Source organism: Lynx canadensis, chromosome C1, assembly GCF_007474595.2.
Source record: "Lynx canadensis isolate LIC74 chromosome C1, mLynCan4.pri.v2, whole genome shotgun sequence".
Lineage (NCBI taxonomy): Eukaryota > Metazoa > Chordata > Mammalia > Carnivora > Felidae > Lynx > Lynx canadensis.
Window position 1 is genome coordinate 158,837,598 of NC_044310.1, and position 24,625 is coordinate 158,862,222.

At 40.3% G+C, this 24,625-nt stretch overlaps 1 protein-coding gene across 2 annotated transcripts in view; it reads left to right on the plus strand.

Annotated features, from left to right (window-relative positions):
• The window catches only part of MYO3B (myosin IIIB), a 388,605-nt gene that overhangs the window by 212,755 nt on the left and 151,225 nt on the right, over positions 1-24,625 (plus strand). For both annotated transcript variants that reach the window (XM_032594437.1, XM_032594436.1), the window contains exons 22-24: positions 7,009-7,088; positions 14,172-14,249; positions 16,353-16,558. In XM_032594437.1, the coding sequence (XP_032450328.1) occupies positions 7,009-7,088; positions 14,172-14,249; positions 16,353-16,558 (364 nt within the window). The remainder of the gene's footprint in view (positions 1-7,008; positions 7,089-14,171; positions 14,250-16,352; positions 16,559-24,625) is intronic.

Genomic DNA, 24,625 nt, shown 5'->3' on the forward strand with positions numbered 1-24,625 from the left:
ACAGCATTAAAGCCATGTTGCACCTTCAGAAGTGGGAATGGGAGCGTGAAAAGGAATGTGTGGGGGTGCCTGGGTGGTTGAGTTGGTTAAGTCTCCAGTTTCAGCTCAGGTCATGATCTCACAATTCGTAGGCTCAAGCCTTGCACTGGGCTCTACACTGACAGTGAGGAGCCTGCTTGGGAATCCCTCTGTCCCTCTCTTTCTGCTCCTCCCCTGCTCATTCCCTCTCTCTCTCTGTGTCTCTCAAATAAATAAATAAACTTAAAAAAAAGGTATTTGTGGAACTTGAATATATCCCTCACCTAAATTACAGTTTGTCCAGGACCAGCCCTGGTTGGACTAAAACCTCTGCTGTATGTGGATGTTGCTCTGAGGCTGAAATAAACCAATCTCCCATGTCAGTGACCAGTGGGTGCTGACAGATCTGTGTATGTGAATTTCATTTTTATTTTTTCCTAAATGGGTCAGATCTTCTTTGATAGATGTCAACCGTCTAGGCTCCAGTACTATCGTGAACACATGTCCTGTCATTTACAAGCAAACTCCACCAGAAAATGTGGGGAAAGCAGACAATACTCAGAGGTGTGTGTGGGCTTGTGGTGTTGTTGTTGTTGTTGTTGTTGTTGTTTTAACATGGCTTTGCCTATGGGGAGACTGAACTGGCAGCTTCTGCCAATGTGGCAATAAAATGCAGGAAACAAAGACCTTCAGCTCCACTATTGACCAAGTTAGGAAAGGAAAGTCTTATTACCTCCTTGAATTCTCATGATTCAGTACAGTTATTTGCTGGGCTGACATCCTGTTGATGAGTTTTAAAGCTTAAAGGAGGAAAGAAGGAATTACTATTTTTCCTCAGCTCTACAATTTTAAAATCACTGGGTCACAGATCTTTAAAGCCGTGGTTCACGTTCTAAATGAAAAAGAAAGCAGCAAAAACATTGGTTTGGCTTCCTTCAAGCAGAATAGTCCAGAGATGTTAATTATGCAGAAACTCCTAAGATGCCAGACAACTGCCAATTAAAAGCCAATTCAGGAATGAGAAAGGGGTTTCTTTTGGGCTTTGAATTTCCCGAGTGCATGTTTTTAAAGGTAAGGTTGTGCACTCAGAAAAGAGAGTAAATTTGTTATCTGTGCATCTTTCTTATATAAAACAGCTGGGAGAGTAGGCTGGTGTTTTATTTACTCTTGCTGCCTTCCCTTCACCAAACTACAGCCCATTCGATATATTGTCAGTGTTCTTCTCGTGAGAGATTAAGTGGGCTGGGAACTCTCCCACCTCCCCCCTGCCCACTTATTGATACTAATACTTAAAGCGATAGATGAATGCCAGAGGAGAAAGTAAAAACTGGGAAATGAAATCTAACAACACACTTTTTCTCTTGGCTTCCTACAACTGTTTCATATTTTTTGTAGCTGTTTTAAGTTACCTCAGTGTATCAAATCTAAAACAAATCCATATTATATTTAGGATAGATAGGTATATAAAAAAACAAGCTTTTTGCATACAAAATACTATAGTATGTTTTATGCAACTACTGAATTTGACTCCTTGAATTTTTATTAGCTACAGTGTTGTTACTGAAATTAGAACACTGGGATCACTATAGGCATCACATCAGCATAGGTCTGTCCCACGCTGACTTTGTAAACATTATACACACAACCTGGTGATGAGACAAAGTAGAGTTTGTTACTTACCACAGTAAGGGAGCCACTACCTCTCAAAGCTTTGGCAGTGTCCTGGAGAAGGAAAAGCAGGATCCGAATTTAGTGAGAGATACAGGTTTTTTTAGGGTGGGTCTTTCAAAGTAAGGAGGCTGATTAGGGTTGGGTAGGGATCACAAAACAGTAGTCTACGATTTGATGGAAAAAACAAGGTGAGGATTTTTGAACTCAGTGATTCATAGAACCGTAGGGGGTAAACTCACAGTTGGTATTTTCCATTGAAGAGTTAATGGGTCTTAGGTCTTTTAGGAAATTCCTATAATGAACAGTCAAACTGTTGCCTGGAAAAAGATTCATGCTAATGGAGACCAGGATGATATAAGGTCATTTTCCTATAGATAGTAAGGTGTGGTTTAGGTTTTCTGTATCCAGACTGACTGTTGGATCAATGGTTTCAGTTCTCTGGTCTCCTCAGATAACTTATTCTGGTAGCAGATGAACTGCAACATTTGATTTTTTTTTTATTTGCATTTCCTTTCTTAGTAGCAATTTGACATAAGACTTTTACATTTCATCATTGATTTGCAGTAATTTATTAGTTTATGAACCTATACCTTGTGTTAGGGAAAATTAAAATAGGAAAAATTTCCAAACAAATGGGCACTAGCAGTCACCACTGGAACCCTGCAACAAATTCTGTAAACCAGAGAGGGCAGCAGAGGGAAGCCAAATTCTATGCGTGATTATTTAAACAGCAACCCGTTATTTTGGACAATTCTTAGGAAGCAATTTAGGAAGATGAAATCATGAGTCCTGGGTACTTTCCAAGAGATGAAATCCTCTGAAGCAGGCAGGAAATTGCCATTGTTTAAAAGTTCCAGCTCTGTCTTCAGACCACTTGTCTCTTTCTCTTTAAGTTGGAAGCAGAGAAATTGTGCGGGATCATCATAAGCTCCATTTCAGATTCTTTCTTAACCCCGTTCCGACATAGGATATAAATTCCATTAGATGTCTGTGACTTCCATTTTCTCTCCTCAGCACACGTCAGTAGCCACAGTCTGGAGAAGGACAGGAGGGTACTCTGGGGCAGTAAGGCGTCCTTAGCCAAAGAGGCTGTCTAGGGGTGAAGCAGGGAGGAGGCTTTGAAACAAATGTGAACACTGTATTTACATTTAAATTAAAATGGAAACTTCTTATAGGTTATGTTTCTGAAAGGTGTGTGTCGTGCATCTGCTGAGGTCTATTGTTTATTCATGCTGTAAATCCTTTGAAATGTGTTAAAATGCTTCCCACTCATTATAAAGCTCCTGCCACCCCTGGATTATGACTTTGATGTCACCAATCCTGCTTCAAAGGCTTCTTTCTGGGCTATTAATCACAGTTTAGCCTCTGAAGATATCGCCAGAGAAAACATTTGGACATCTTTGTGCTAGACTTGCTAAAAACTTTGAAATCTTGAGTGTCTTGCCTGTGCACAAATTGCAGCATTTCCTTTCATTGACAACTTTTTATTTTGCTACAGAATCAGATGACATCCTAGGTAAAAAAGCAAACAGCTCTCTTCAAGAACTTAGTTTGGGAGGTTAGGGACAGGAGAGGAGAGGAGAGATTAAGGATGGGTGGGGAGAGGAGAAGAGCGTCTGAGCAGGCCACTCAGCTCCTTCAAAGGTAAAAAGCATTGGGAATCAGAATGGCCAAGAGATGGAGGTTCAGAGTGGGGGTTGCCTTACCATTTTTCTCATCGTTCAACTGTTTTTTTGACTGACCAGTGCTCACAGTTGCAAATTAGTAAGATCCCTTGGTGTTCTCTTGCCCTCTACTCTCTGCTTTGAGTCCTAGGTGAACTATGCACAGCAATAGTAATAATATATGACTGGTAATAATTAGTGCTGGCTGACATGAAGAGAGCACCTACCTTCACCAACCCTCATTGACAGTGCTTGACATGAGTTACCCTCACTGAATGCCTGCAACAACTCTGAGAGCAAGGTAGTACTGTCTTCATGTTATAGATAAGGAAACTGAGGCTCTGAGATATTAATTAACTTGTTCAAGGTCACCCCCCTGGCAAATGCAAAGACCCATCGGCCCCAGACTCAATGGCCCTTGCCCATATTCTCTGTGTCCTCTGGTTCCCTGTGTGGAGTTCTCTCTGTGTGCTGAGAGATCCATACTGCCAGATCTGCTAATCAGTGTCTGTGTCTTAAACCTTCACAGTGGGGTTCTCTGTTGTCCAGTTTCTCTTTCAGGAAGCTCCTAGCATCTGTTTCTTGTATATCCATCTCCTTCAGGGACTAACAGTGCCCTAGTCCAAGACAGTTTTTTTAATTGTGGTAAAAGAAACAACATGAAACCTACCCTTCTAACACATTTTTAAGTGTATAGTACAATATCGTTCACTGTGTGCACACTGTTTTACACCAAGTCTCTAGACCTTTCTCATCTTGCATTACTAAACTTTATACCCAGTGAGCAACAGCTCCCTATTTCCCTGTCCCCTCAGCCCTTGCCAGCCAACATTCTACTCTCTGCTCTTATGAGCTTATCTATTTTAGATACATCATATAAGTGGGACCATGCCGTATTTGTCTTCTGTGTCTGCCTTATGTCCCTTAACATAATGTCCTCCAAGTCCATCTGTGTTGTCTCAAATGGCAGGATGACCTTTTTTATAAGGCCAAGTAATATCCCATTGTACGTATATACCACATTTTCTATATCCATTCATTCTTTGATGAACATTTAGTTTGTTTTCGCTACTTGGCTGTTGTCAGTGATGCAATGAACCTGGGAGGCAAATATCTCTTCACAGTTCTGTTTCCAATTGTTTTGGATAAATACCCAGAAGTGGGATTGTTGGATCACATGGTATTCTATTTTTTTATTTTTTTCAAGAACTTTCATACTGTTTCCATATTGGGTGCACCATTTTACATTCCCACGGGCAGTGCACAAAGGTTCCAGTTTCTCCATGTCTTTGCCAACACTTGTTATTTTCTGTTGTTATTGTTGTATTTATAATGATTATCCTAACAGTATAAAGTGATATATTGTTGTTGTTTTGATATGTGTTTCCCTGATTCTTAGTGATGTTGAGCATCTTTTTATATACCGGTTGGCCATTTTTATGTCATCTTTGGAGAAATGCCTATTTAAGTCCTTTGCCCATTTTAAAATCAGGTTATGTTATTTTAATTTTTGCTGTTGGGTTGTAGGAGTTCCTTATAGATCTTGGAAATTAGCCCCTTATAGATGGTTTGCAAATATCGTCTCCCATTGTGTAGGTTGCCATTCCCTGTGTTGATTGTTTCCTTTCCTGTGCAGATGGGATCTCACTTGTCTATTTTTGCTATTATTGCCTGTGCTTTTGATATCCTATCCAAGAAATCATTGCCAAGATCAATGTTATGAAACTTGCCCCCTATAATTTCTTCTAGGAGTTTTATAGTTTTAGGTTTTACATTAAGTCTTTAATCCAATAGGAATGAATTTTTGTGTAAGTTAGGGATCTAGTTCATTCTTTCCATGAGGATATTGAGTTTTCCAAACATAGTTTGTTGAAGAGACTGCTTTTTCCCCATTGTATAATCTTGATACCCATCTTAAAGGTCATTTAACCATATATGCATATGTTTATTTCTGGGCTCTCTGTTCTGTTCCATTGGTCTATATGTTTGTCTTTATGCTGCTACCACACTATTTTGATTACTGTAGTTTTATAAGATATATTGAAATCAGGAAGTGTGAAGCTTTCAGCTCTTCTCTTCCTTCTCAAGATTGTTGGGAGCTTTGGGTCCTTTGTGGTTCCAGATGAATTTTAAGATTGTTTTTTATATTTATATTTTTAAAAAATCCATTAGGATTTTGATGGGGATTGCATTGAATCTATAGATCTCTTTTGGTAGCAATGGACATTTTAACAATATTAGGTCTTTTAATTCGTGAACATAGTAAAGAGTAGCAGAATATGCCACCCTAAAATATACCACTTTGGCATAAAGATTATTTTGAGCTGAAAGCAATTGAGAAAAAAGCAGATGTAAGAAAAGCTCTCTGCCCTCCCCCTATTTGCATAAGAGAAAATTTGTAGAAGTGTCCCCCCACCCAACCCTTCTGTATCAGGAAGAACAAAAGTTACCAGAGACAACTCTAGACCCTTATCAGCCCAGAGACAGCACCAGAGGAATCTATATAACAAACTTCACTAACTAGCCCTTACGTTCCATTAACTTCTCCATATATTTACCCTTCCATAATTTACTGCCCCTAGAAACTCAAAGATTCTTTTTTTGTTGTTGTTGTCTTGTCACTTACGTAGAAATTTCTTGTTCTTTTATTAAGATGCTATGTGACCCAATTCTAGCCACCCCTTGAGTTACTCATTACTGGGTACTCCTGTGTGTTTGTGTGTGATGCATACAGTAATAACTTCTGTTTGTTTTTTCTCCTGTTAACTGTCTTCTGTCAGTCAAATTTTCAGGGCCCCAGGAAATGAACCTAAGATGAGTAGAAGAGAAAGATTCTTTTCTTCCCCCAGAACAAGAGTCTTTCCATTTACTTGTGTGTCTTCTTTAATTTCTTTCAAAATGTTTTGTAGTTTCAGCATATAAGTCTTTTGCCTCCTTGGTTAAGTTTATTTCTAGTATTTTATTCTTTTTGATGCTATTGTAAGTGGGATGCTTTTACTTTCCTTTTCAAATTTTGATTGTTAGTTCATAAAAATGCAACTGATTTTTCTAGGCTGATTTTACATCTTATAACTTCACTGAATTCATTTATTCTAACAGGTTTTTTGATGGGATCTTTAGGGTTTTCTATACATAAAATCATGCCACCAAAGAACAGAGATCACTTTACTTCTTTCTTTACAATTTGGATGTTTTTTATTCTTCTTCTTGCCTAATTGCTTGAGCCAGGGCTGCTAGTTGGTGGTGAGAGTGAGCATCCTTGCCTTGTTCCTGATCTTAGAGGAAAAACTTTTAATCTTTCACTGTTGAGTATGTTAGCTGTGGGTTTTTCATTTATGTCCTCTTTATGTTGTGGTAATTTTTTTCTTTCCTAGCTATTGAGTGAGTTGGAGAGTTTTGTTGTTTGTTGTTGTTGTTGTTTGTTTATGAAACTAATATAAATTCAGTTTATATTATAAATTATAATTTATAAATTATTACAATTTGTTTATAATTATGTCATTAAGTTTTCAAAATTCAAATCTTCTAAATTGTTCATATTCAGAGAAGATCATTTGGAAAATTAATAAAAATACAAGGCCAAAAGGGAAAAATTACTCATAATACTATTCCTTAACTTTTCCTTCACTTTAACTTTTTTGTCTTTTTTGCTTAGGTAACTTGGCCCAGACAAGAGCCAGGATAACAGCAGCCTCAAGATCTTTGCCTCCTCATTTCAGTGCTGGAAGAGCCAAGGTGAGTAGCAGGTTTGTACCCCAAATAATGGGGACCATGGGGTGCTCCTGCCTTGGGGACAATCCTAGAATAGGCAACTTTAGTTTATCTGGCACACTGCTGGGGCAGTCTGGTCAAGAGATGGAAGGCCAGGAGATCAAGAATTAGGAAATTTGAAACAATATCATGGCATCCTTACAATCTTGTGTCATGGAAGAAAACTTTTCCTCTACCCTTTTAACTTCAGTTCTTGGGGGACTATGAATTAAACTCAACCTGAAAGATTAACAGGGGAAAAAGCAGATTTTAATCATGCACATACAGGAGCTCACTCAAAAAAGTGACTCAAAGGGGTAGTTAGAATTTGAGACTTATATACCATCTTGATAGGGATTAAACAGGGGGAGAAGGGCACTTCTGGGAGAACAAATGACTTTTGAGAAAAGCAAATGGTCCCTTAGGAGAATAGATGGGAGATAGGATAGTTTTGCAAGTGTTTATTTAGGCAATTTCTTATCCCAGTGCTCATTTCTCCTCTCTGGTGATAGGAGTCAGTCTTCCATGGCAGGTTGTGAAACTGCCAGGGAGGAGCTTTATGACAGTTGGATTATTTTGAGAGGTCCTGTTTTTAGCCAGATGAGGGGAGTTCAGAATAAGCATCTTCTTGCAATTGTTGATTCTCAAACGTCCTCAGTTCAAAATAATACCTATGCCACTAGGAGTATTCTGGACCCCTTCACGTGATTTCTCAGAAAGACCACTTAAAATACAGAATAGTGACACTTGGAAATAAAGTCTATCTAGAAAGAGATAAAGCCTTTTTCCTTGAGGCTATCACTAACCTACAAAGGAGGATAACTGGGACTAAATGGAGTCAGCAGGGAGGAAAGAAACCAAACCATTTTTTATCGCTCTGCTTTGCCCTGTGAAAAATGAGCAGTGTACTTGTCTGTGCAGAAGGGATGTTAGAAGGGTTAGTAAATATCCTTCTGTAATATTTTTAATTGTTCCATCCTGCCTACTAATGTTTAAGCAAGGATCTCAAGGATCGGATGGTTAATGTTCATTGTACATGCTAACTCCGAAAACCAATTATCTGAAAGGTGATAGAATAATAAATAGATCACATCTCTGAATTTTCATATATTTTTATTTACATTGAATATTAAATTATTTAATAAAGAATAATAAATTCAGCCACACATAATCCTGTTGAGTATTATCTCAGAATTGATAGACACACATATCTTTACTTTTTGAGAATGGCTTACCTACACATAATAGGGACCCAGATCATTTTTATTAGCAATAATTTTTATACCCATATTGCTATTATAACCCCATGTATTACTCTACTTTTCAGTCTTGTGAGTTTGTGGCAAGGTATTAGTACTATTTAACTTGGTTTATATGGAACCCTAGAAAAGATTCACTTAGGAGTGTCGGTGGTTCTAAGGTATTAGAATCTCTTGATATTATTACATGTAAAATTTTGTAAGTACAGTCTTTTTTTTAATGCTTATTTATTCTTGAGAGAGAGAGAGAGAGACAGAGCGCACACACGCATGAGTGGGGGAGGGCAGAGAGAGAGGGAGACACAGAATCCGAAGTAGGCTCCAGGCTCTGAACTGTCAGCACAGAGCCTGACGTGGGGCTCGAACACACAAACTGTGAGATCATGACCTGGGTTGAAGTCAGATGCTTAACTTACTGAGCCACCCAGGCACCCCAGTTGTTCCTTATTACTCATAAAAATTATGTTCTGTAAAGTTGCTGTGAGCACTGAATCAGCAAATACTGAGGCATTGCTCCTAGGGGAAATACATGGTTAGGTTCCTGAAGCCTCTGGTCATAACGATGTTGTCAACCAATTAATACATAATCTTGTTTTATGTGTGTTTCTGTTTAAAGGCATGTTATTTAATATATATTCTTACAAATAATTACATACAGTATTTCTTTGTATAAAATCGTATTTTAATTACAGTATTTGTGTTATTGAACTCAAGGCCAGCGGCACTATAACTCATGCCTGAATGAAGTTTATCCAACACACATATGTTCTCTACGAGGTACTTAATAACCTTCTTGCATTTAGGAACACCAGATAGCACTCCAGCACTATGCTTGGGGGCTATTTGAAACAGTGTAGTCACTAGCCAAAAGTACAAAAATGCAAAACACATGGCACTTAAATAAACTTGGAAAAGGACGCTTGCTTATAGCATGAAAGCTAAAACAGGGAGGCAGAGTGTCACCTTGTTCAACCTGAGCTGGAAACATGTACATTAGGTGATCAAAGTTTTCACCACTCTGTATGTCTGTGGATGACTATGAAAGCATTGCAGGTACTTATTTGAGGGTTTTAAATAAATTTTTAAAAGTAGGCACATACAGGGTCACCTGAGTGGCGCAGTCATTTAAGTAGCCGACTCTTGATCTTGGCTCAGGTCATGATCTCACCATTTGTGGGTTCAAGCCCCACATCGGGTTCTGTGCTGTTGGTGTGGGGCCTGCTTGGGATCCTCTGTCTCCTTCTCTCTGCCCCTGCACCACTTTTGCATGTTCTCTCACCCACTCACTCACTCTCAAAATAAATAAACATAAAAAACAAAACCTTGAAGAAAAAAAGCACATATAGAATCCACAAATAATGAGGATCAACTGTATTTGCGTGGTTTTTTTGGGCTCCCACCAGATTCTAAAAGGGATCATGGCACAAAAAGATTAAGACTCCTGTGTGATATTCTCTACCAGCCCATGTTTCCTTCCTTTCCTCAATTTGATTTTGTAGCTTTTAGGTTCTGCCAGGACCCCACTCCCCTGCCTTCCACACCCAGAATACCAGCACAGTGTTACCTCTCTCTCTCCGCTCTCTGATTTATCCAAGATAAAATAACAGAGGTGATCTAGGAGGCTGGCTCCAACACCATTCAGCGCCACCACATTAGGATGGTTTCAAAGCCAGTCTTGCTTTTCCGTTCAGGGCTGCGGAGGCTTTGAGAGGAGTGATGTCATAGGGTTTTCTTCCTTAAGGGGTAGACGGATCATTTGATAGCAGTAAAAATTCTTGACAAAAGATGTTGTCCAGAAGATGGATGTAAGTACTTCTAAGGTTTCAGGATGCAAATAATGGGCAGTTACTAAGACTGAGAAAAAAAATCAGTTTTTCATTTATTGCTGAAATCTAGATGGCTTATGAGACTTTTTTGGAATCTATGTCTTTATCCTAGAGTAAATTTAGTTGACAGATGAGGCAAGTCTTTTTAATAAAATAATGCTTTCAGACCAATTTATAAATTCTATCAAATCATATAAAAAGGCAGTTTATAATGTTTTAGAGGTAAAGTTTTAGAATCAGACAGAACCGGGTTCGGATGTAGACATGGCCAATTACTAGCTGCAGGGACTCTGGAAGATTTTCCTAAGATCTCTGAGCCTTAACCTCCTCATATGTACAACAGGAATAATCATAGTACTAACCTCATAGGGTCATTCTGAGACTTCAATGGCAATATAAGCAACGTGGTTACTACTGTGATTTTACATTGAAACAATAGATGTTTTATTACACATGTTTGGTAACTATCTAAAACCCCATATGTGGAGTCCATACATGTACTGAAACTTGCTCATTTCCTGAGGACTTGGAGTATTACAATTTATAAAGCTGACTCAGGACTACCTTGAACGCTAACCAGTACCTCTCACAAGGAATTGGGCAGGATATTTGTCATGTGGGCAGAAAGCAGGATTGCTCAGCTCCAGTTGACTTATAGTGTTGTATAAATTGGCATTGGAAGAGAAAGGATACTGGATTAGACAGACAATGGTTTGGTCCAGAATATTGGTTCTACCGATCATTTTGAAAATTGGTTTCATTGGAAGTATTTTCTCTGCCAATAAGTAAAAAGATCTTGCTGTATTTTATGGGTGCTAGAACCTGTCATCTACCATTAAAGAAAACCCTGCATCTTTCACATTCATCACAAAACTAAAACTAAATCAGTAATGGTAATCATGGTAATAATGGAAGGGAAACTTATGTCACTTCTTGTATGTGTGCAAGGCAGTAACTCTTACTAACCAATTTTACTAATAGGGAAAACAGAAGCTTTCAGAATGTAAATAACTAAGCCTAAGTGCACACAGATAGTAAGTGGAGGAGCTAGAATCTGAACCAGGTATGTCCAGTTCCAAAGCTCTGTTCTCTATAGCATATATCCTGTGGGTCTAGGAAAGCTCTTCTAGTGCCTTTTCCTCCTATCTAAGGTGAAAATATATAAGACACTTTGGAGAAAACTGGTTCTTGTGAATTTCTCACCTTTGGGAAGAACTATTTGCTAGATGATATCCCTAATGAAATCTACTTTTCGAATTCTAAGAGATTTTTTTTTAATTAAATGAGGCTACTGTTAACTAAATTAGCTCAGGAAGACAAACTCTTAGGTCAGACAACAACCTTCACTTCTGTTTTGGTTTTGAATGGGGGGGGTGGGTAGTTCCTTGGAGTTCATGGTAGACCTGGTGCAGACAAGAGCTTTGCACCTAGTCTCCTAGTTTGAAGGACCAAGAGACTCAACTTCTGGTATGTCCCTTGTCCAAAATTCCCTCTTTTAGATCCACTCCATGTTCAGAAGAACCTTGTGACAATGCAAGAGATCCTTGACCAACACAAGACCTTTCCAGATTCTTAAATTAGAAAATACCTCAATGGCATGCTATTTATTCTTTAAACTATAGTGCTAAATGTGCAGGTGATAAACTGTGGACAGGCATTAGCACTTGCAGGCTGTATGTAATACCAAACAGGTTTTTACTTACTTCCCAAGAGTTACTGTGTATGTGAGTAGAAGGACAGAACTTAAGGTCATACTGGGTGGCTAGATAACTAGCTTTATAACTAGCTTTATAACTGTTGGAGTGCAAATCATTGCTTCATTCTGTATTTTTCTAGTTTACTGCAGAGGACAGGTACTAATCTTGAAAACAGTAGTTACTGTACCTTTTAAATTATGTCCCAGCAGAATGAATATCCATCAAGGGCTTTCTGATCACTAAACTGTTAAATCCTCAAATGCCAAGGCCCATTGTATATTCTGAGGGAAGGTAACAGGTAAATCCTACTAATAGAGAAATAGGGATGAGTTTTTAAGCTGCTCTTTGCCTGTGTCCTTGAGCCTGAAGGGCTGGCACTCACTGACTAGTTTGAATAAAAAGGGAAGGAAACGAGGGGCGCCTGGGTGGCTCAGTCGGTTAAGCGTCCGACTTCAGCTCAGGTCACGATCTCGCAGACTGTGAGTTCGAGCCCCGCGTCGGGCTCTGGGCTGATGGCTCAGAGCCTGGAGCCTGCTTCCGATTCTGTGTCTCCCTCTCTCTCTGCCCCTCCCCCATTCATGCTCTGTCTCTCTCTGTCCCCAAAATAAATAAACGTTAAAAAAAAAAAATTTTAAAAAAAAGGGAAGGAAACGAAAGTGGAAAAGCAAGGTTCAAACTAATGTAGGGTTCCTCTGAATAAAAGGAAGTGGTGGAGAAATTCCCAGGTTTAGAGTATGTGTGTATACATGTGTATGAAGGTCAGGTTGGGGAGAAAGATAATAAGGAGAAAAAAAGTTCAAGAAAACTTAGAATTTACAATTTGATGAAAGGCGGACCCTGGCCAAGATCCTCTTTCCTTCAGTGCTGATTGGCTTGCCCTAAACCTCACCAGCTCTGAGCTCCATTCTCCAAATGGGGGTGTGATGGGGGAAGAGAATCTTCAGTGGGTCCTGGCAGATGCCCACAGAGAAAGTGCGGTATAGTCTCAGCAGGTGGGAGCAGGTGTGTTTGTGTTTGTTTTTCCTTTTTCTATATTAGAACAGCCTTCCTTCTCAACACTGTGCTTCCATTTCCTCCTTTCTCATTAAAAAAGTAAAAAAGTCAAACCTACAGGCTGTTGTACCATTGCTTCTTCAGCTGCATACAAATGAACTGATGGCCTTGGGAATGCCTCCAATATGCAGCCTAGAAAAAGGAAGCTGCACTGCCCCCTGACATCACTTCATGCAGAGATCTCCCCATTTTCCTGCTCACTATTTAGGTTGCTTTTCTAGTCATTGAAAACTTAACTCCCCATTAATTCCCTTTCTTAAATAAACCTGTTTTCTTTAAGCCAATTGAAGTGTTTCCTTCCATTTTGGACAGTCTCCTAAATACCCGTTGTGGTAGGCCTCATTTCTTGGCCCCATCCCCATGCCTTCGGCCCTTCTAGCGCCCACTTTTCACTTTTGTTGAACGAGGCCGCAGACATCCTCACCCCATGGGGAGGTGGCCGCCTGGACAGCAGTCCACCAAGCAGAACATACTTGCTGACAGCAGCATCTTCCAGTTCAGACATTCCTGCTTCATACCCTTGCCACCTGTTCAGAGCAGATGGGAGGCTGCCATGGCAGAGGCTGGTGCTCAAACGGCACCCGTGCACTCTGCAAACCAAATAGCTTTGTATGTGTAGGAGCAGGGTTTTTATTGTTGAGGCATGGTAACAAAACATGGGCTGTCTCTTCCAATTGGTGTCATTCATAAATTCCTTCTAGTCAGCCTAGGTAGTTAGAATAGATGATTGGGAACAGGTGTATCCCAAGCTCCAGTCTGCAGGGTGGGAGGTGGGAGGGGTGGCAGAGGCAGGGTTTGATGGCAGGAAGGTGACTGGAGCTCATCGAATTCCCTGTGGTTCAAACCGGGCTTTGGGACCATGTCTTTATAATCACCCGCCTCATGGGTCATTGCCCAGTTTTCTCTTAAGGAATAGTTTGGTCTTGTGTGACATTATTGGAGCAGGAGAATTTAACAGGGGTGCGTTAGAACATCAAGAAATAAAAAAATAACAGTGAGTGGTGTTTATACTGAGACCGTATGATACTTTGCAGAGTGTGGTCCTTCCCAAGTGAGTAGAACAGTGCAAATTCTGTTTTTCTTTTATAAGTCTTAACTCTTCTCCCCATAGTATGCACTGTTGGGTTCTACACTTCAAGGTCCCTCAGGTATTTAACCAAAAAGCCTTTTGCATTTTGGAAAATCTGGAAAATGTCTATATCCTCAAACCACTTCCCTCTGCCTCTGCTCCAGGTGGACACTCTGGAGGTGATACGGCATCCAGAAGAAACCACCAACATGAAGAGGCAGACCATGGCTTCTTATTTCCGGGTATGGAGTCTTTTTCGTCTCTGCTCTGCCTATTTCCAGAAAGGACTTAACCCTTCCCATAAAAGGCCCAGATATTATAGGATCATTGAAATAAGAGCAAAGCATAAGAGTCAGTTAAGAAAGGTGGGAGTGTGAGGAGAGAAAATGTAGTGGGGAGCCTACCTCCAAGTATAAGGTTCTCTGATTCCAGAAAGATCAGATGAAATCCCACGTGTCTACGGGGGGGGCAGCACTCTTTGTCCTAGCACATAACCCTGTCCATTGAATGTATGGATTCTGTTGGCATTTGAGCTGTTTCTTGGCCTTAAAGTTACTGGAACCAGCCACTTTTCCAGCATATTTACTGAAAAATAAAGTAGTTAATAAAATTACAGAAGGTGGCTTATTAAGTTCAGATCCTGAGGGAATCTGTCTTAGTTTTGACTTTATTTTCCTAGATCGAATTGATCCATTGCAAAGCCCAATTATTTCCCATCTCTGCTGCCACAATTCTTGATATTTCATTTAGTAAAATGACTCCTTTGAGCAAAAATGTTGTGCCTAGAAGGGCTCTATTAAATGCACATTATGTAGGTAAGATAAGATGCAGAACTTTGTACCAATTTGCACGTATTTGTTTATCTTCAAATTATAAAGCACTGGGGTTAGAAGCCCCTTAGAGATCATGTACCACCACTGGGAGCTAAGGTCTAGGCAGCTTTGTGGTAGAGATGTGATGAGTAATTCCAAAGATGGAATTACTGGTCTCAGGTTGTAAGGTGGGGTAGCAATAGGAAGGGGATCCCCAGGGATGAGAAGTCAAGTGGTCATGAGCTGGAGTTGCCAAGGCAGGCTGAAGGATGGGACCTTGGAGCCAGTACCATGGATGGAAAGCTGCATGGAAAGCTAGTAAGTTTAAGAAGGATCCAGAGCCAAGAAGTCTGACCTAGCCAGTTGTACTTCAGAAGTAGACTAAAATTGGGCTCAGAGACCTTTGAGTCCAGCAGTCCATCCATGCAGCAGTTCCTGCTACAGCTTCTCTAGCAGGTGGACATTCAGCTCCTGCCTCATCACTCTCATGGTTGGACATTTCTAACTGCCACCTATTTCTTATCTTGAGACCTATCCTGATCCTGTCTCCTTTGGTGGCTGTATCCTCCTAGTGTCTTGGGTGTGTGTGTGTGTGTGTGTGTGTGTGTGTGTGTGTATCATGGGTTTTGAAGGCTCTGAACAACCCTGTGAAATCATCAAGATCTTAGAGTACCTGTCTTAAGAAAAGCCACCTCTGTCTTACGGTTTTCATAAATATACCCATGACAACCAGTTTGGTGTCCTCAAAATACTGGGCCTCAAATGTTAATTTTGAGAAACAGAATACTTTGGCAAGTAGGTAACACCATTGTGGATCAGTAGGAGGTGTGATTATGGAATAATGGGACTGATCTCCTGTGTGGCCTGTAATTGCCCCTGAAGGTATATCCAAAAGAGAAGCTCCAAAAGTAGATGCCCCTGAGGATTAGCTGAGGCCATCCCCACACAAGCAGTGCTTGGCTTTTCCATGTGCCCCCTTTCTGTGAGAGCCCCCTGCCAGCCACTCGATGTGTATTAGTTGAGCTTCAAAATAATCTCCTTTTCTCCAGTTTTCTTTGCCCTCCTTCTCTCATTTTCTTGTCTTTCTTCTGCTTCATTATCAGTGGTATCAGTAGGATTTGCTTAGACTTTCTGGTGGTTCTTAGGTTGAAGCAACTGACCCCTTTCCTAAAAGCTAGACATTTTAAATTACAGGTACAGTTTGGGGAGCATTGCCTTGGAATACCAAAGACTCTCGTTCTGGCGATGGATTTGAAGAGCCCAAGCATGATTTTAGCTATGTCTCTGCCACATAGGGATATTGCTTGCACTAGGTGATGTTTAAAGAATGCTTTTGAGTCCACAGACAGCTAGAAGTACTCATCAGAACCTATATTATCACCCCCTATTGCTGGTGTCTTTTTCGGCCTCGAAAAGGTGTGTGAGTTGTTTGCAAGCCCATAAACGGCTCTAGAGGCCCCTGGTAGGCCTACGTTGTAATTATCCTTTATGTTTGTGGTAACCTTATTTCATGTGTATTTTTTCCCCTGGTAGTATTCTCTGATGGATCTGCTCTCTAAAATGGTGGTCGGACAGCCCCACTTTGTGCGCTGCATTAAACCCAATGATGACCGAGAGGCCCTGAAGTTCTCCCGAGAGAGTGTGTTGGCCCAGCTCCGCTCCACAGGGATCCTGGAGACAGTCAGCATCCGCAGGCAGGGGTATTCCCACCGCATCCTCTTTGAAGAGTTTGTGAAAAGGTCAGGCCAGCATCTCTGGATATACATTATGTTAAACATGGCCGTGCTATGGCTATCTTTGTCCCCTGGGATTGCTGCTTCTGCCTGTTTGCCTCCTAACATATAATTGGCTAGTTACCAGCTGCCATTTACTTGTTTAACTGTTGCATTTTTATTGTGCTTCAACTGAATTGCAGTGGTCTGGAGGACAGAGTAAGCACCCTCTGATCACTTAAAAAAAATTAAAATGTCCATAGATATTTGTATGTTACATATATCCTTAGATTTTAAAACCTCCAGATACTGAATTGGTAGGATACAAGTATTCCTCCACAAGTGGGTCAAGATCCTAGTAGATGTGAATACACCCAGGCACCCAATCCTCTCGCATGCTAAAACAATGGCCTGATATAATAGGATAACTAACATTTACATAGCACTTAGAATGTCCTAGATATATAATCTCATTTGTTCTGTAGAACAACCCTGTAAGCTATGCTGTTATTATTCCCATATTATGGATGAGGAAATTGAGGCACAGAAATGTAAGTGACTTTCCCAAGGTCCCATGAGTAAATAGTAGAACAGAAATCTGTAGAACAGAAATTTGAACCCATGCAGTCTTTAGCGTCCACACGTTTAAACTCCTCAGTCCACTGGATTCAGCCAGTGTGTATTGAAATAAATTGCTTTGGAGCTTTTTAGACCCAGAAATTGACTTTACTTAGGAGTGAAAACCTCTTCTTTTCTTTTTTTAATGCTTATTTATTTTTGAGAGAGAGAGAGAGCGCGCGCATGCACACACACACACACACACACAGGCACGCACACACAGGAGCCTGCGCAAGTGAGTGTGGGGGAGGGGCAGAGACAGAAGGAGGCACAGAATCCGAAACAGGCTCCAGGCACCGAGCTGTCAGAAGCCAACGTGGGGCTCGAACCCATGAGCAGTGAGATCATGACCTGAGCTGAAGTCAGACGCTTAACTGACTGAGCCTCCCAAGGTGCCCCAAACCTCTTCTTTTCTATACAACGGCCATGGGGATGCATTGTGTTTTATGGGATTATGGGTAGAATTTTTACAAAACTTTCTGTGAGGAAATAGAGGGCAACAATAACAAAAAGCCACCTGTGAGGTGCACTGCTAGCTGAGGACACCCAGAGAGGAAAGTTAAAACCCATTATAAAATCTGCACCCCGTCAGTCATCTGTAGTTTCTTTTTTCCTCCTTTCTGAAACTTATGCCCAAGGTTTTTCCAACTTTTTCTCTGGGAAGAATGGATCCTAATATGGTATCTTGCTTCTTTGAGTCTTCCAAATGCCACTGCATTTCATGGAGAAGAAAAGGCAAAAAAATTCCTTGCAATGAGAGGTTTTAAATTAAAAATAATGAAATGGTTTTTTAAAAAGAAGTGTCTTTGAACTCCTTTTTCCTCTTAAATTTGGAGGTGGAACAAGAAAAAAAAAGACTATTTTAGCACATGAATGTGACTAGTTAAGTATTTTTAGCCACTAACTGTGGAATACATAAAAATATTTAAGAAAACAGGTCAAATGCTAAACAGATTGGCACTTCTTTGTTCGTAATCAGAAAGCCATTAGGCAAGTATGAACAAGAATTTCAAAATGTCAGTAAATCTGAGGGTATCAAAGATTTCTGAGCCAGCAAGTTAATTGGTATTTTGATCCTTTTGAGCAATTTAACAACAAAATGGATGAGTTAGCAGTTTCTTCCTTGATGTTATTCAACAAATAGGTGCGCCTCTTATCTTCCTGCTCAGGAGTGCTGTTTTGTAAACTCTTAGCAGGAAATGCAGACAAAACAATCAAAGGCAGGGAACAGAGTCATTCAAGGTATATCGGGTGGAGATAATAAAAGATAAAGACTTGTTTAATGTTACTCTTTACCGTTTTGTATTTTCTGGCATTTGGGACTGAATCTTGAAAGACTGTGTTTGGGGGATTATGTTGTCGGTTCCAGAATGGGGAAAGACTTCCCCAAGTCACCCAAATCTGCCACTTGGCCAAACCTAAAATACTTCCTCACCCCATCATCCTTTTCTGGCAAAACTTGCAAGTGTCCTTCCTATTTTCCATTCATGGAGCCTTGGAGGAGAGAGGTCGTTCTAAACACCTTCTCATCAGTGGGGCCAGGTGGGTTGGAAGTATTTATTCTAGGATAGGTATGAGAGAAGTCACCTGGCAATGCTGGGCAGGTAGCTGAAGCCTTTTGAAGTCATACTATTGAGGGCCAGCACGGTAATGACTGTGAATGTTCATTGGCTTCATGGTCATTGGTCCCTGAAGCATGGTCCAGGAGAAAGTGTCTAGTGGGGCAAACGTATAGGACAGCATGTGTTGGGATGTGTTCTGGCAAATGTCTGTAAGATAGGACTGCACATTCAATTCAAAGTCTCATCATTCATTTATTAAACTATTGCAACAAATAGTGCAATTTAGTAATGAGATCAGAGTTCTAATCTACTTGTGAATATAGTATTAGGCAAGTCACTTGACATTTCTGTAAAAGATATTTCCTTGTCTGCGTGAGAAGGCAGGAATACATAGAACCCACATCCTGAAGATTTTGAGAGATTGCATGCAGATTCCTTGGCTTTACTTGGCCTCTGAGTCTTCCAGAAGTGCCTGCTTCCCACACTCAGGCTTACAGGAGGTGTTATGGAACCAGACTGGATCACTGGCGGAAAAACCAAGTGGCGCTCGGAGATCTTGGTGGATCGGAGTTTTATTTTACACTGGCGGGCTCAGAGGAGATCCTTCTCCAGAGATCTGAGCCCTGAATGCAAGTGGGAGGGGTAGTTTATAACGTCATCTTGCGCATTCATGGTGGTTTTTGCGTGTGCAGCAAACAGAGCAGGAAGAACCCGGAAGAGGAGTCTCTAACTAGAGTTTATGTTAGTCCCATCAGCCATCTTATGGTGCACAACTTTCCTTATTTTCCCAACAGAGGGAGAACTGTATGTCCCAGGACTCAATTCATAATAGTTGTTAAATCAACGTCTGTTAAGCAGAATGACATTTACTCCCCTGACTCAGGACATCGCAGTTTTACACCCCATGATACAGGGAATTTCCACCTAAGAAAGATTACTTATCTTTCATGTGGAATTTTGTGTGTTGCAATCCTAGGACTATTTGAGATCTCCCTAATGTACATAACACCTTCAATTTTCTTTAAGATCTTTCCTGTCAGTAATTTACTATTTCTCATTATTCTCTTCCTATGTTTTCCCTTTGTAATTAATATGAGGTCAATGAAGTATTGTAAACTTGTAGAATTTCCTGGCAGTGACAGAAAGAATATACAGTTACACAGAAGGATTTGAGTCTACATGTATGGCTTAATGCAACTGATACTAGTTTTTCATAATCGTTGAGAGTGGGGGTGATCCTCTCAGCAGCTGCAGAAACACACATATATTATTTCCAACAAACTATGCTGTTATTGAAAGTATTTTTTATTTGGAACTTCCTTCAGAACTAAGCACACAATTATTTTATTTGACTTCTGGGAACACCCAGTTTGACTACCTTTTCTATTAGACTTGGCCCTGAATTAATCTTAGCTATTTCTGAAAATTAACACATGTACATGACAAAAATTTACCAACTTTGAGGCCAGTTTTTAAGTGGAAGTTCAGATTTAGGTTCTAAAAATGAGTCCTTGAAATGTTTGTGACAAAAGAGCATTCTTAGGGATGTAACATCCCAAGGAGTTGGGTAATGAGTGATCTTTAAAAGGAACCACATTTATTAGGACCTTTATATTGGTTCTGAAGTGACTTGTTTGTAAATGAGTTACCTGATTTTATAATTACTTTCCAAGTAGTAGCAGAATCACTAGCAGCTACCGAGAAGCCTTATGAATGCCAAGGATTATGGACACAGTTGTCACTCCTGAACATTTATGAAGAATCAAGGATGCCCTCATGAAAAAATGTCTCCTAAAAGGTCATTTATGCACCTCCTCCTTTATGTATATATCCACATCTCTAATAGAATGCCTGGCACAGAGTAGGTACTCAAAAAATGTGGAACAAATTATTCTAAACCTCCATCCCCTCAGCGAAGGTGCTTTATTGTTACCACTATTATTTACATATACTCTAAAGGAAATGACATACAAAACTCCTCACTGAAGGCATCTCCAGAGTTGGCAGATTGACTTTTTTTGGATTCTAGATCTGGATCCTTTGAGATCCAGATATTTTTGTCAGTAGAGGGTCCGGAGTGACTCTAGACATCCAGACGCTTTTAAATTTGACCTTGATTTTCAAGTCTTTCATATTTGTACTTCAGCCTTTGACTTTGTACTCCTTTTGGCTCTTTCCCGAGTAGTTCCTGGATGAATCCAAGTGGTGGATATACATGTCCCATTAGCCACTCACCTACAGGGCTTCTTAGATCCTGGCCATGAATATATCCTCCCTGTTATCAAGAGAAAATGTACAGTGAGGACCTACCTATATGGCAAGTTCTGTACAAGATGCTGAGAACACAGAGAAGGCGCATTCTTGTCTTTAGCATCATTGGGTTAATAGAAAACATGTACTGGATGGATTACAAAAGAACATGTGACACAGGACATCCTAAATATATATTTTCTCCTTTTGACTACTTCCTGCCATACTTTTCAGAATGCGAATGGTAGTCTCTCAGCTGAATTTTTGCCTAGCCTCCAAATGTGTCTTCCCAACCCCAGCCTGTTTATTGGACATAATTCCTTACACTGCCACTAGTTATGTTGCTAAAAATATAAAGATAATCATGTCATTCTTGTGAATAAAACTGGTCTGCTCCTCGTTGCCTACAGAATAGAACCCAAAGCCTTCAGCTCAGCAGGCAAGGCTTCTTATAATACACCAACCAACTATTCTCATTTTTTCCCCCACCATTCTCTCTTACACACCCTAGACTACCATAAGTCTAACCTTGGACCCTCCAGGCCCATACACAATGCTGGCCTTTACACCTCCTATTTTCTCTGGTGGAAAGTCTTTACCTGGTCACCTCCTCCCCACCTTTTAATCTCTAGCCCAGTCACCTTCCCTCTGAAGCTTCCTTGTATTAAGATGCCAATAACCTCCTCAGTACTGCCAAATCACAACAATAAAAAAAAATATCTCCAGATATTGCCACATGTACCCTGGGGGCAAAACTGCCCAAATTGAAAACTACTGACAAAAATTTGTTTGTTTCTCACAAAAAGAGATTAAGATGTAAGCTATTTTTAATCTTAGCTTACGTGTTCAGTGATGTCACCAGGATCCTGAACGCCTTCTGACCTCCTTTCATTCCTTTTTACCATCTTTACTGTGTGGGTTGGCATATAGTTTCATGGGGCTGCTGTCTCTCTAGACATCATGTCTTCATTCAAAGGAAGAAAGGGACAAGATGAATGACTAAGCCAGCCACATTTGCCCGACTTTCATTAGGAAAGAAAACGTTTTCCCAGAAGCCATTTCACAAACTTCTCATTAGCCTGAACAGACTTGTGTGATCATTCTTCACAACAGAGAGAGGCTTAGAAAGTAGGGAACAGGACTGGGGCTAGGAAGATTGTAACCCAAAGGAAAACTAGTGTTTTTTCAGCCAGGAAGAAGTGGGAATGGAATGAGAGAGACATTAATTATGCTTGTCACAGAAAAGAAATCTAATGTTTACTAATTGAAGGAGGGAGTGACTGAATGACTAAGGGGCTGAGTTGAATTTGGATACTTTTAGTTCCCCACAACCCACCCATTCTTCATTTGCTACCCAGCTTCTTCCTCAAGATTGTAGTTTAAGGATTAGCAAGTACAGAAGTACCTGATTAGAAACAGGCAAGACACCGAGAACCCTTTAATTCCATTGCCATGGAAAGGTGTGTTTGCAGTTTTAAGCCTGCAACAAATGTTAGCTCTTGCAAAATGAACTGAGTATCATCATTTATCACATGAGCTAATTCAGTTTCAGGAAACAACCCATGAGGACATAGAATCCCAGTGGGCAATGGCCATGCTGTGGGAACAGTGCAGGAAGAAATGGCAAAGGAAAATAACAAGAAAGATGTTTGAAGGGAGACAGTGTCGATGCAGTTGAGAAGGGCTGCCCCTCTGGACCTTTGGATTGGCTGCCCAGCCTACTCGATGAAAATCAGTGGCTGAATTAAAACTGTGTCCCTGCTGGGAGGTTCCTTAAAACAAATTTAGTGGGACTATGTTATGTTAATGATAATGTGAGAAGCAGAAAAAACAAATAAGAATGTAGAAAATAATGAATGAGGAGAGAAAGTGGAAGAGGAGAGGAGAATGTGAGGAGATGGGGCACGGAGATGGGATGTCCAGCCCCAGCTGCGGCCCTGGCTCCTCAGCCCAGGCACATTGCCTTCACAGCCTTGGCATCCCCCTAACATGGTGCCCTAGGACACCTCTGCCCAGTCCATCAGCCGACCCACAACTGAACTCTTACCCATCCCTGTTCTAACGTGCTCTGTTTGATTCATAGTAAATATCTGCCCACCCCTGAGCACCATGGTTTAGGGGTGACTCAGAGGAAAGATTGCTAGCTATTTTTTCATATACATTTGGGTCAGGGAAGAGAAAACTATATTTTTGTCAAAGAAAGGAAAGGAGGACAGGAGAGAGAGGTATTTATTGACCACCTGCCGATGATAGGCTTCGTGCTAGTGCTTTACAAACATCATCTCACTTAACACTGGTAATAGCCCCCCAAATACATGAAATTATTTGTTTTACAAATGAGGAAATTGGCTCAAAATCACACAGGTAATGTGTTGTAAAGTCAGGCTATGAAATAAGAGTCTACCTGATTCCAAAATCTGTCTTCAAAATATGTAAATGAGACAGTTGAACACCACCCAAGTAATCACTATGAAATCAGTCTGTAGAATTCAAAAAAAAAAAATTAGTAATTTTACCAGTTGTAAAATAGAATAATCAGTTTAGACTTTAACTTTCTGGGGGCACTCAGTTAAGCATCTGACTCTTGGTTTGGGCTCAGGGTCATGATCTCACAGTTTGTGAGTCCGAGCCCCACATCAGGCTCTGCACTGACAGTGCGGATCCCGCTTAGGATTCTCTCTCCCTCTCTTTATGGCCCTCTCATGCTCTCTCTGTCTCAAAAATAAATAAACTTTAATAAATAAAAAGGATAAATTTTTAAAAAATAAAGTTTAACTTTCTGTTACAAATTAATTTGTGAGTAAACTCAGCCTTAATCTTCAATTCCCAGTATCTTTTTTTTTTTCTTTAGGAGGCCTCCTATTTAAAGCTTATGAGGAGGCAGCAACAGCATCAGCAAGATTTATCAAGCACCTATTTTTTAAATATATATTTATTTTGAGAGAGAGCATGTACACGAATGTGGGAGGGGCAAAGAGAGAGGGGGAGAGATAATCCTAAGCAGGCTTCGCACTCAATGCAGAGCCTGATGGGGGCTCAATCCCACAGCGGTGAGATCATGACATGAGCTGAAATCAAGAGTCAGTTGACTAACTGAGCTACCCAGGCACCCTGTTAAGCACCTACTGTGTGTGCTGAGTGCTATAGTAATACTGAATTAGAAGGAATTTACAATCTCAGGACTTCCACAATCTAATAGCACAGATCAACATGACTTGTCATCCCACAGCCCAAATTTAGGAGTCTTCCTAAGGATGTAATGGATATAATGGCTTTTTTTTTTTTTTTTTGTAGCAGATGGTGGCCAGCTGTTCTGTCTTTACTGAAGGCCATACATGAAGGAAAAAAATTAAAATAAAGGAACTTATGGTAAATATAAGAAAGAACTTAAAAAACTAAATATGGATTTTCATACACACTAAAGGGAAATGGGCAATTGGGGGTAATTATCAAATTATCCAAGCCAGAATAGCTCAGTTCCCTCCATTATCAACCTAAGAGAAAATTATTTATATGGGTTGAATTGTTCAGATAATTGTCCTGTATTTTGGATATCTGAGTAGACAGTCTGGGTGGTCACTGATGTTGATTGAGGATCCCTCAAGGAATATTTTTAAATAGGAAAAGGGTTGATACTTTTTGCTGTCTGATTGGGAACGAATCT